The 13,915-nt window shown below is 32.0% G+C and overlaps 1 protein-coding gene across 1 annotated transcript; it reads left to right on the forward strand.

Moving 5' to 3' along the window:
* The first annotated feature begins 7,089 nt into the window (after positions 1–7,089).
* On the forward strand, positions 7,090–9,104 carry LOC149069114 (uncharacterized). Its single transcript, XM_089250609.1, has one exon. It carries the CDS (start codon positions 7,585–7,587, stop codon positions 8,596–8,598), a length of 1,014 nt encoding a protein of 337 aa, XP_089106735.1. The 5' UTR covers positions 7,090–7,584; the 3' UTR covers positions 8,599–9,104.
* The last annotated feature ends 4,811 nt before the right edge of the window (positions 9,105–13,915 follow it).

Below are 13,915 nucleotides of genomic sequence, written 5' to 3' on the forward strand. Positions count from 1 at the left end.
ACAATGTTTCTTTAAGAATATTTTTTTTCAACAATGTTTCTTTAAGAATATTTTTTTTTCTACAATGTTTCTTTAAGAATTTTTTTTTTCAACAATGTTTCTTTAAGAATATTTTTTTTTCAACGTTTCTTTAAGAATATTTTTTTTTCAACAACGTTTCTTTAAGAATATTTTTTTTTCAACAACGTTTCTTTAAGAATATTTTTTTTTCAACAACGTTTCTTTAAGAATATTTTTTTTTCAACAATGTTTCTCTAAGATTATTTTTTTTCAACAATGTTTCTTTAAGAATATTTTTTTCAACGTTTCTTTAAGAATATTTTTTTTTCAACAATGTTTCTTTAAGAATATTTTTTTTCAACAATGTTTCTTTAAGAATATTTTTTTTTTCTACAATGTTTCTTTAAGAATTTTTTTTTTCAACAATGTTTCTTTAAGAATATTTTTTTTTCAACGTTTCTTTAAGAATATTTTTTTTTCAACAACGTTTCTTTAAGAATATTTTTTTTTCAACGACGTTTCTTTAAGAATATTTTTTTTTCAACAACGTTTCTTTAAGAATATTTTTTTTTCAACAACGTTTCTTTAAGAATATTTTTTTTTCAACAATGTTTCTCTAAGAATATTTTTTTTTCAACGTTTCTTTAAGAATATTTTTTTTCAACAATGTTTCTTTAAGAATATTTTTTTTCCAACAACGTTTCTTTAAGAATATTTTTTTTTCAACAATGTTTCTCTAAGAATATTTTTTTTTCAACGTTTCTTTAAGAATATTTTTTTTCAACAATGTTTCTTTAAGAATATTTTTTTTCCAACAACGTTTCTTTAAGAATATTTTTTTTTCAACAATGTTTCTTTAACAATATTTTTTTTCAACAATGTTTCTTCAAGAATATTTTTTTTTTCAACAATGTTTCTTTAACAATATTTTTTTTCAACAATGTTTCTTTAAGAATATTTTTTTTCAACAATGTTTCTTTAACATTTTTTTTTTCAACAATGTTTCTTTAACAATATTTTTTTTCAACAATGTTTCTTTAACAATATTTTTTTTTCAACAATGTTTCTTTAACAATATTTTTTTTCAACAGTTTCTTTAAGAATATTTTTTTTCAACAATGTTTCTTTAAGAATATTTTTTTTCAACAATGTTTCTTTAAGAATATTTTTTTTTCAACAATGTTTCTTTAACAATATTTTTTTTCAACAGTTTCTTTAAGAATATTTTTTTTCAACAATGTTTCTTTAAGAATATTTTTTTTCAACAATGTTTCTTTAAGAATATTTTTTTTTCAACAATGTTTCTTTAAGAATATTTTTTTTCAACAATGTTTCTTTAAGAATATTTTTTTTCCAACAACGTTTCTTTAAGAATATTTTTTTTCAACAACGTTTCTTTAAGAATATTTTTTTTCAACAATGTTTCTTTAAGAATATTTTTTTTTCAACAATGTTTCTTTAAGAATATTTTTTTCAACAATGTTTCTTTAAGAATATTTTTTTTCAACAATGTTTCTTTAAGAATATTTTTTTTTTCAACAATGTTTCTTTAACAATATTTTTTTTCAACAATGTTTGTTTAAGAATATTTTTTTTTCAACAATGTTTCTTTAACAATATTTTTTTTCAACAATGTTTCTTTAAGAATATTTTTTTTTTCAACAATGTTTCTTTAAGAATATTTTTTTTTTCAACAATGTTTCTTTAAGAATATTTTTTTTTAACAATGTTTCTTTAAGAATATTTTTTTTCAACAATGTTTCTTTAAGCATCATCCAAACCCCCTCCCCCCCTTGTCATCAGAAGGCAGCAAATTGGAAACCCTCCCATCGATGCTGACGTAATACTTGAATGACCTCACACTGCCGATAGAAAAAATTACAAATAACTAAATAATAAATGCAGAAAACAGTTGGAAATGAAAAAAATGTTTGGTGAGAGTTAGGATTGTTACCCATACTGACTACAACAGATAAAGTGTTGATGTCTAAATAAAGTTTTAAAGCATTGTATTTATCAAATTTTTAGTGGCAAATATTGATATTGAAGTGAAAGAAATTTGATAAGTTTCGTGAATAAAAAACATGAAATGGGAAACAGTATTTTAAGTCGGGGGAACTCGATCATATGCACCATAGTTTCCCAACCTTTTTTGTCCTATCGCCCCCTAACGCAATTTAACCCGTAGGATCTCATGTTGTACTCGTAGCTTCTACCGCCCCTCTGGAACATTACAATTCCCCCCAGGGGGCGTTAACGCCAACGTTGGGAATCACTAATATACACAATGAAAGAAAAAAATTCAATAATTGATGAAAATTCACATCACATACCATAATCTATGAAAATTCGAATCATAATTGATGAAAATTCAGAAGTTATGAAAAAATAATCCCACATACAGAATTGATGAAGAAATAATTGCAGAACTCCATAGTTGTGTGTGAAGCTCGGTCAACCGTTTTTACTTCAATAAATTTTGTACGATATATTTTTTTTTCGTTTCTGTTACGTAAATGCGGGGGGGGGGGGTCCCAAAAACGCACCTGTCGTTCATCCCCCATAAGAGAGGGCGTCTCTGCATTAATTCTATATACATAAAATTGATTTTCTGTGTGTGTGTGTATGTTCTCTATACAAATCTATAATTTTAGACCGATCGTCGCCAAATTTTGCATATATACCAAATGGGACCCGACTTGAACGATAGGCTACTTTAAAATTTCGTGAGAGCAGGGCAAATGCCCCAAATGGGCAAAAAACACTCGAGCAACAATGGTTTTTGGGCTTCAACAATCACTTTCGGAACGTTTACTTTGGTTACCGTGGTTCTTTAGCAATGCATTTCAGACGTGTATATTTTACAATAGTTTGTCATTTCTTCAAGGCTGTCAGTATATGTATAATATTTATGCCTTTTTATAATGGTTTGCCACATTTTCAATACTCTCAGTAATGAGGCTTTTTGAATAGACGTCATAATCATCATCACTTTGAGGGTCAGAAAAAGGGTGATCCTCATAGAAATCAGTGTTAAAATTAAAATTGCCGATTTTACTGTAGAAATGCGGAAATTTCGTGGGGTTTTCTGTCACATCAATAATTTTAGAAATTGTATTGAATTCTCGATTTTTGAAATATTGAGTTCGCTTAGAGATATACGAAGCCCAGGAGATTAAATATGAAGTAATTATCCGGACCTACTTTTGAGTTGGATGTCTAGACAATAACATTGATTTGAACTTTTTATTTATAACTTCTCAAGCATGAAAAATAATGTCTCCGTATTGTCTTTTAATATTGAACTGCATAAATTCATGTGGGTTAGGATATTTTGAAATTAATTATGGGCCCCTAAAAAGTACATCGAAAAAATTCCACAGCTTTAATTAAGCACTTTTTGAAGTAGAAACAGGCAGAGACGGATAACTTGAAATTCAAAGGGGGGGGGGAATCGAAATACCTAGCACCATAGGGGGAGATAGAGTTGGAAGTCTGGGGGCGGGTCACGATGATGATGTCAATTCATATATACATATATACATTAGATCACAGTCGACTCCACCTTTGACGCTGGGGGGGGGGGGGCAATGCCACCCCACGCCCCTCCCCCATATCTCTGCCCATGCCTAACACCCCTGTAAATATATATATATATATATATATTTATTTATTTTTACGTTTCTTTTTACAGCTAGATTTGTTTCTTTCATGAGTCGCGCAGGAAGTCGCCATATTGGTGAACTTAGACACGGTTTGCATGTCCCTCAAAGAAAGAGGAAGATATCACGTGATCCAAAAAGCCTTATTGAAGAAAACCCTGGCAACGCCGGGTAATATAGCTAGTTCTATATAAAATTATTTGCCTAAATATTTCTGAACTTTTTATTAGTGTTGCGAAATCCTTTCCTTCATTTCTAAATCTTCAGTAATTCTGAAGTGATTTCTTTCCAAATTTTTGGAATTTCAATTGATTCTGAAATTATTTCTTCCATTACTTCTGAATTATCAAAACGGCAATTTTTATTCATTTCATTCATTATTTTTGTTCAATGCTATTTTCGGCATTTCTGTACGTTCTGTTTGGGGGAGAGAAGGGACCTCTCAAACGTGTTGAGACGTCCCTGCACTTATGGATGGTCGAACTGCGTAGTACAGTAAAACCCCCTCTTAACGGACACCCTCTCGGATGCGGTCACCCTTCCTTTACGGTCAAATAATATAATTTCCCGATGACAGGACTCTAGCCCTGCGGCCCGGGACGGTTCTGATCATTTTTGCTTTTTCTCGCTATAAATTAACTACAAAAGGGTCCCGCAAAAGATCCCAGACTAGGGGCCCCGCTACAGGATGTGGGGACCATGAATTTTTCCCTAGTATAATAAAAGTGTGCATTTCAAACCCCTGATTAACGTTCACCCCCCTTTTTACGGTCGAATTTTTCTTGTAGCGCCCATGCCCGCAAAAAAGTGTTTTAACTGCATTACATAATAAGCAAGGACTATTTTACGATTTTGTACAACACGCACGCAGTTTCTTGAGCTTGATGGTATCGGAGTGAAAGTTGTATTTTTAGAATGTCAAAAAAAAAGTGTGTAAATGCGACGTGTAGTGGGTGATTTTTTAATTTTTATTTATATCACTTCATTCATCGGATGTTCGAGGGAAGTTCCGTTTCGACTTCACAGATGGCGCTACAATATCTGAAAAAAAACCGAAAGTTGATATTGGCGGGATAAAGTGATTGCGTCATTAGTTTCCGTACCATCTCTGCCTCTCAAAACAGCTGTACTAATATATGCATGCCCCCCCCTCCCCTCCCCCTCATGTTGCATTCAGTGTCCAGACGCGGGGCCCCCGGTGCGAAAATAATTGCGGGGGGGGGGGCCCTAGCACTGTTTTTTCTCTCTGAGAGGGGCAGTGAAAATTCAGAATAATTTCAGAATCAGTGAAAATTCAGAATAATTTCAGAATCAGTGAAAATTCAGAATAATTTCAGAATCAGTGAAAATTCAGAATAATTTCAGAATCAGTGAAAATTCAGAATAATTTCAGAATTAGTGAAAATTCAGAATAATTTCAGAATCAGTGAATTCAGAATGAAAAAAGAAAGAAATAAATTATTTAGGAATCGATTAAAATTTAAAATAATTGAAAGAAATAATTCTAGAACTGATGAAAATTTTTTCAGAATGAGTGAAAGAAATAGTTTCAGAATTTACGAAAATTCAGAATATTTCTTAAAAAAAAAACAATTTCAGATATGGTGGAAATTTAGAATTTATGAAAGAATTAATTCTAAATCATTACTTTTTATATGAAAACGAGAAAATCCAGAACTATTTCTATGTAGATAAAAATACAGAGCGATTTAGAATTATTTCCTTCTAGATCAATGTTTCCCAAAGTGGACAATATCACCCACTGAAGGAGGGGGGGGGGGTGCCGATAGAAGCTACTAACTTAGCATAGGATCTTTAGGTTGGCTTGAGTTGTTCGGGTCTCTGGACTGGAACCATGTCAGCCTTACCCTTGTGGGAAGGAATGCCATGCCAATATGCATTATATTCTGTTCAGATCGGATTGATTTGAATTCACTTGCCTCTGTTGATCCGTAAATGATAAACGAAACGATTGTATCATTAGTTTTTACTGAATTTTTATATTTCTAAATTAGCAAATATTACACGATGCAGGGCCGGCCCTTACTAACAGGCTCATTGTTTTTTATCAACTTTCCTGAAAGGTATTTTATCAAAACCTTTATAGTGTACTGAATGCACTATAAGATATTTTATAAAAGTTCTTTTGTAAAACGAAAAAAATGCAATCAATAAGCGCGTCTGTTACATTCTAGCGAATATAACCAATAGGCTTGTTGGTTGCTTTTTTCGAATCTTGTGAAGGAATTTTAAGTCCTGGCCTTATTTTTATTGACTCCAAACTTTTAATTTGTTGCAAAAAGCCACAAATTCGTTCTTTACGTGACCATATTTCTAATTTCAATGCGTCGCATAGAGTCATGTGACGTTTTTGCAGATTTTTTGATTTTTCTCTTTCATTGAAGAAGTTAGCGTCGTCTATGAGCTTGAAAAAGAACAAAAATAAAATATTTTTTTTTATGCACTGAAGACAGCTTAAGACAGCAAGCCTAAATTTCTCTCGTAAGTTTTAAATGACAAAAACATTTATTATTATTTTCAAATGTTTCATCTAATATGTAGCGTTCAATAGATATTTACAGTTATCTTGTAGATCCCCTAATGTTATCTGCGACTCCTAATATTTCTCAAAGTGTGCTACGCGGACCACTACGTTACCGATTAAGCGCGGCCAACGTGTTAAATTAGTGTTAAGACATCTGATTAGTCAGCTAATGTATGAAGCCTCAGGAATATGTCCTACGTGCCCATGAGGAGAAATCAGGCTCTCTTCCTAAATTACGGTGCCTATAGAGACATTTCTCCACAACACACACCGGTTTAGGTGTATATATATATATCTCAGCCCTGTTACTTTGTCACAATTTTTATTCTCAGATATCCCACGGGCAACTCAAAGTGCCGCGGCACACCGTTCGAGAAATTTCTTCCCCATACCAGATACTACCGGCGAGAGAGAACACGGAGATGATCTTCATTATCTTGGCAAAAGCCGCGTCCCAAATGACGTACATACTCCGAGAGGAAAAAGAGAAGAAAAATCCAAACGCGGACTAACACAGTGGGCAAATCCGACTCCGACCAATCACGATCCCCAGAAGTGACGTCTGACCCATTTTTAGAAGCAACAGTTCCAGGAACTAGATAGAAGTAAAACCCAGAGAAAATATAGTTCCCGATTACAATAATCATTAAAAAAATAATTCACAGGAATTAAACGGAAGGAAAATTTTTTAATGACATGAATAGGTGGTGGTTATAGTCCTTGTTGAGATTTAACGCTGGAAACAAACAGGGAATTAATATTTCGATCGGAACCTGTTGATCCCAGCTGAGAGGGGTCGGAAGGATACACGGTGGAGAAGGCGGTGACGCGGCTCCGCGAGTGAGTGAGAGTGACGTGTGTTTTATCTCTAAGCGCGCAGTACCTTGCTCGTCAGATCTGAGTGAGAACTCGTGAGTGAAACGTTGTCTCTTTTCCAGAGAGGACTCGTGTTATTGTGTTGGATTGAATAATATTATTTTTCTTCTTACGTCGTCGAGATAAGGCAGTGGTGTTGTGTGTGTTACACCGCTGTGGTGCAATCATTCTGCCTCCAACCATCGACGAGAGAGGTCGTGTCTTCTCTCTCCTCTTGGATTATTAGACAAAAAAGAAGTGTGGATTTTCTTGTGTGTTTGCTTCCCCCTCTTCATCAATTTCGGTTCTGGTTTCCATTTTATCCCTTCCGTCGGACTTACTGAGAAGGAAAAATATCCGTCCGTTAGCAGTAGCAGCATCTTTTGCTCACTTAATAATTACCGGTGGAAGCGTGCGTTCCTATCGGGGCGTGCTCTTCGTAACTGCGCCCCCAAGACGGCCACTCCACATACCTGGTTTGATCTGGACCGACGTAACTTGTCGCCATGCTACTCTCAGAGCATGAGCTCCCCTCACATGTATGATCCCGCGTTCCCCAGTGTGGACGATTTGAAAGCCAAGCTGAATCTAACCAAGAACCCGATCCCCACCATCGACTTAAGTGAGGGATCCGTGCCGGACTTGTCGGACTTGAACTCGCCGGAACTTTCGTTCGATCTGCAAACTATCATCGGGCCTGACAGTGGCCAGCCGGGAGCCTCGCTGGACGAGTCTTCTAGCCTCTTCTCAGACATTCTTGCCGAACAGCAGCAGCAGCAGCAAACGAGCAACAAGAGTCACCAGAGGAACGGGTTCGGTGGCGCTTCGCCGGGACAGCACCAGAACCTCGTGCACGCGGGTCAGGTTCCGAGCAATTCGTACCTGAGGTACTCTATGCCCCAGCAAGCGAAGCTTGGTACAGACCAGTACGGTGCCGAAGCCAACCTTTCCATAAAGCAAGAGCCCATCGACCACATCGACTTGAGCAGCTGTAGTCAGAGGTCGTATCCGAACGGCTCAAGTATTTACGCCTATTCCCAAATAACGGATCGTCAGGGATCCGGAGCCGCAGCCCAGTTGGGTCAGCACGTGCTGGGTACGTACCTGCCAAACCTCGGCCGACCGGGTGCGGCATCGTCCGTGGGGTCCTCCTCTGCGTCGTCGTCGTCCTGCCACCAGAACGGCAACTCCATGAAGGCATTGAGCATCTCGTCCCCATCCGGAAAGCACTCCAAGTCCAAGAAGAACGTGGACAAGAGCTCGGACGAGTACCGCAGGAGGCGGGAGAGGAACAACATCGCTGTTCGCAAGTCCCGGGAGAAGGCCAAGCAGCGGAGCCGCGAGACCGAGCGCAAAGTGTCCGAGCTGGTCCGCGAGAACGATTTCCTGCGCAAGCGGGTCGAGCTGCTCACCAAAGAACTCAACGTCCTGAAGTCGCTCCTGGCCAATGTCGGCGTCTCACCGGACAACGTGGACGCGGAACTCGCGGCCAAGACGCTGCAGATGGACACTTTCCACGGACTCCAGGACATGTGAAACGCAGTTGTCCATTCCTCCTACTCCTCCTCTCCTAGATCGTCGAATCCAGGACGGTGGTGATCGTGTCGTCGTTGTCATTATCCGCCGGTTACCGACGTACTTTTACTACAGAACCCTCAGTGTTTTACCGCCGTTGCCGCAACTGCCGCCGATGTTGCGCGTCAAAGATCCACCACCACCACGTACCATCGTCGTCACCGCTCACGATGATGACGATGACCGAAGGAGCGATGACTCTTCTTCTTCTAGTAGTGCTCTGTTCCTGAGTTTCTGTACTGTGTTCTTGTACTACGCCATCGAGTACGTGGTGAAGGACCGCGTTTTACGTTACTTGTTTTTTTACAAGACGGATGTCCGGTTGACCATCCGCGCGTGTGTGTGCTTGGAGAGATGAGTATCCATCCCCTAAAAAACAAAAAAAAAACAGAACTAAAAACGAACATTTGACACTTTTTCCCACTCCAATAGACATTAAAATTGTTATCTCCAATAGACTGAAAAAATATATATATCGGATTATCCATAATCACCGGATTATTCTCTACAAAACAAAAACAAAAAAACCCGGTAAATTAACCTAAAATATATCTTTTTTCAATTATTTTCTAAACGACAAAAATATTTTGAGATTATCAAATATACATAATTCATTCCTTATCTAGCAAAAAAAAAAAAAAATTTCTGATAATCCTATTTTTATTTGAAGGAGAAAAAATAATAATTATTCGGTTATTATTTCGGATTTAAAAAAAAAAATTCAATTTTTTTTTTAAATCTCTTCTCCCGCATGTGTGATAATTGATAATTACATTTTTTTTGAAGGAAAAAAAAAATGTTCTTAATAGTTAATTGCGGGTGTTGTTAATTATTATTATTATATATATATATATATATATGATAATTCCGATGTTATATATTTACTGAGAGTTTTTAATTGATTTTTCTTACTGAGAGAGAATAATTTTTTTTGAGAGAAATAGTAATCGACGTAAAAAATGCAGGAGCTGTGTTGATATAAAAAAAAAGAAAAATTATTATTATACGTTGTGAATTTTTTTACATATTTCCGAAATACTTTGACGTATGAGCCAAACTTTTTAAGAAGAAAAAAAAAAATTATTATATGTGTGTATGTATATGTATGAATCAATTTCGTCACACGGGTGCTGTTTACTTCTTTTTAAATAATTTAATTTAAAAAATTTTTAAATTTGTTTTTTTTTGGAAACAGAACAAGGAATCGTGTCAATTACGAAGCATTTGGTGCACTATTTGCTATCATTTTATATATATACATATATATATTATATACATATGTACACGTATACCTTTCTCCTCTCCCCCCTCGTAATTTATTGTGATAGCAGATTCGTGTGCAATGACTTTTTATTATTATTATTACCACCATCACTATTATTATTTTCTATACCATCATCATCATTACTCATCACTTCATTATGTCAAAAGTGAATTTAAATTTTTTTAAATAATTTAGTTTAATTTTTTTTTTATTGAATTTAAATTTTTCTTTAAATAATTGAATTAAAATGTTTTTTTTAAATAATTAAAATCTGACCATAAGGAATTATTTTAGTCATTAAATTTTTCTTTTTCAAATGAGCGGTGTTGAAATTTTTCATGAAAATTTTTTTAAATGTTTTTTGTGTGATTAATGTTTCATTATAATTATATTCTCCCGCTCATGATAATTATATACATATATTTTTTAATTTATATGAAAAATGAGACTGGATGTGAGAGTCATTGCCTTGTTGTTTGTTGTGATTTATTATTAATTATTATTGTCGCCTCCCACATTTTTTTTTGGAGAAAGAAGATGAGAAATAATTTATCATGATTCATGTGTATGTTACATTTGTTGTTTCGTGTGAAGTCATGTGCATATAATTATTGGAAAAAAAAACACGAAAAAAATCTTTTTTTTTTTATACAAATCTGAGGTGTTGGATGCAGAAAAGGGCATTATAAAGCGAAGAAAATTAACTTTTCTTGCTCATTTCTGTTTGCGATTATTGTGATGTTTGATGTTTTTAGCACTTAGAAGTCATTCATTAAAACAAAAAAAAATTGTGTTTTCAAAAAAAACATTTTTTGTCTGTCTTTTTTCATTTTTCATGAGTGAAATCATTTTTACATCAGTAGTTTTTCATTATTTTTGCATCAGTAGTTTTTTAAATTAATTTTTCATTACATTTACGTCAGTGATTTTTCATTATTTTTACAATAGTAATTTTCATTATTTTTACAACAGTAATTTTTCATTACTTTTGCATCAATCATTTTTCATTATTTTATTTCAGTAACTTTTCATTATTTTATTTCAGTAACTTTTCATTGTTTTATTTCAGTAACTTTTCATTATTTTATTTCAGTAACTTTTCATTATTTTATTTCAGTAATTTTTCATTATTTTTACATCAGTAATATTTTGAAGTAATTTTTTATTGCATTTACATCAGTTATTTTTCATTAATTTATTTCAGCAATTTTTCATTATTTTTACAACAGTAATTTTACATTACTTTTACATCAGTAATTTTTTAAAGTAATTTTTCATTACTTTTGTATCACTAATTTTTAAAGTAATTTTTTATTATTTTGCTATCAGTAATGCTTCATTGCATTCACATTAGTAATTTTTCCATCAGTAATTTTTAATTTGTTCCTCAATAATTTCATCATTTTATCATTAATACATTCGTAATTTTTCATTACATCAGTAAGTGAAAGAAAATTTTACGGATCACCATTAATCTGATTTCAATGGGTCAAATTATTTAATATTAATAATGTGTTAAATATGTGAAACCTTGAAAAAACTTTAATTTGATTACATACAGCGTGGGAAAAAAAATTGGCAATTTTTTTGGTATGGATATATACGGTAATTTTTTCATAATATTCACAGAAAATGTATAAAGGAGTTAGCTCTAAAAAATTGGAGAAATCTATGTATTAGAAATTATATCAAAGGGAAGCGCTTCGGAAATTTAGTTGAAACGAGAACTAAATTTTACTAATTTTTTTTTTCAGGAAAATCGGAAAAAATCATTAGAAAAATTATTAAATGAATTTGAAATTCATTAACTTGAAAATTTAAGAAAGAAAAAGGCAAATAAAGATTTCAGATCAATATGCAGTTTTTTTTAAATTTCAATAAAAGGTCATACAAATATATTTATTATTTGTTATGATTTTTCCATTACTTTTTCATTAGTGATAATTATTCATTACTTTTACCATTATTAATCATTAGTGTCCATTATATAAATAAAAAGTTTTTTTAATGTATAAAATTTGATGTTATCATCAATATGGATATTTCGTATTTTTCATTATTCCCCTGGAATAAATTATTGAAATTATTGATATTGAGTTTGATATGTGAAAGCATGGGAAAAAAAATTTAATTTCACTTCAAAATGAAAAATTTACCTTAATAATTAAAATAAGTAGAAAAACAGCTTATACGGAAAAAATTATATGTACAGAAACTTCCTTAACGTTATGCAAAGGATGCTCTGTAGAAAATTACATTCCGAAATCAGAAATTATTCAATCCATGTATCGAGCTTTTTTTTAAAGAGTTATTAATTTTGAATTTTATTTGAAAGTTATATAAAAAAAAAAGAAAACTCGGAATTTTATTCGGAAAAAGAACGAAATTTATTCAATAAATTTTATTTTTCAGATACATTTTTTTGGTAATCGGAGGTATAAATTCTATGTTGAAAACGGCTGATCTAATCATGAAATTTAGATAGAGATTGAAGAAATTCATAAAAAATCAATATTGAAAAGGTGATTTTTATTTTCTTTAGGTCAATGAAATGTCAAGGTCATAAGAATGGAATTTATAATGATTTATATGTTCAATTTCACATGAAAAATTTCACATCAATTTCACATGAAAAATTTCACATCAATTTCACATGAAAAATTTCACATCAATTTCACATGAATAATTTTACATCAATTTCATACTTCACATCAATTTCACATGAATAATTTTACATCAATTTCATACTTCACATGAATAATTTTACATCAATTTCATACTTCACATGAATAATTTTACATCAATTTTATACTTCACATGAATAATTTTACATCAATTTCATACTTCACATGAATAATTTTACATCAATTTCATACTTCACATGAATAATTTTACATAGATTTCGCATGAATAATTTTACATCAATTTCGCATGAATAATTTTACATCAATTTCGCATGAATAATTTTACATCAATTTCGCATGAATAATTTTACATCAATTTCACATGAATAATTTTGCATTAATTTCGCATGAATAATTTTACATCAATTTCACATGAATAATTTTACATCAACTTCATACTTCACATAAAAAATTTTATGTCAATTTCGCATGAATAATTTTACATCAATTTTGCGTGAATAATTTACATCAATTTTGCATGAATAATTTTACATCAATTTCGCATGAATACTTTTACATCAATTTTACATTAATAATATTTCATCGATTTCACATGAATACTTTTTCATCAATTTCACATGAATACGTTTTCATCAGTTTCACATGAATACTTTTTACATCAATAATGTTTCACCAAATTCTAAAAATTTTCCTCAATTTCAAAATTTTTTTTCAATTTCCAAAAATATTCTTCACTTCCACACCAATAATGTTTCATCAATTTCGAAAATTTTTCTTTACTTAATATTCAAAATTTTTCACAAAATAAAAAAAATTCCATTAATTTCATCGCTTTTACAAAATTTCCATCAACTTCACATTCAAAATTTTTCATCAATTTCACAAAATTTCGACCAACTTCACATGAAATTTCTCCCTCTGTTTCACCAAATTCTCATCAATTTCACATAAAAACTTTCTTTATCATCTATTTTTCACCAATTTTACATTAAAATTTTTTCACCTAAATTAAAAAATTTTCATTAAAAGATTCCATTAGTTTTACATTGACCATTAGAGCCCATTACAGCGTTGTATAAAAAAATAACGGAAATAATCACTACGAGAACTAAATAGTTCTCTTTAAACTCAAATATGTGAAACAAAAAGCTTGCTTCATTTTAAAATAAAATTTCTCATACAAAAAAAGTAAAAAAAATCGAAAAAAAAATCTCATGCAGCTATACAAAAACTTTAATTAATTTTCGCTATAATATAATACCACAAAAAATTTATGAAGGCATTTGCTCGACGAAAAATGAGAAGTATATTTTATATGGATATATTAATTAATAAATTGCATTTGGAAGTTTATACCGAGAGAAAACGG

Source organism: Pholcus phalangioides, unplaced genomic scaffold (assembly GCF_987345545.1).
Source record: "Pholcus phalangioides strain wild (caught in Gottingen) unplaced genomic scaffold, Ppha-v1.0 ptg000024l_1, whole genome shotgun sequence".
Taxonomy (NCBI): Eukaryota; Metazoa; Arthropoda; class Arachnida; order Araneae; family Pholcidae; genus Pholcus; species Pholcus phalangioides.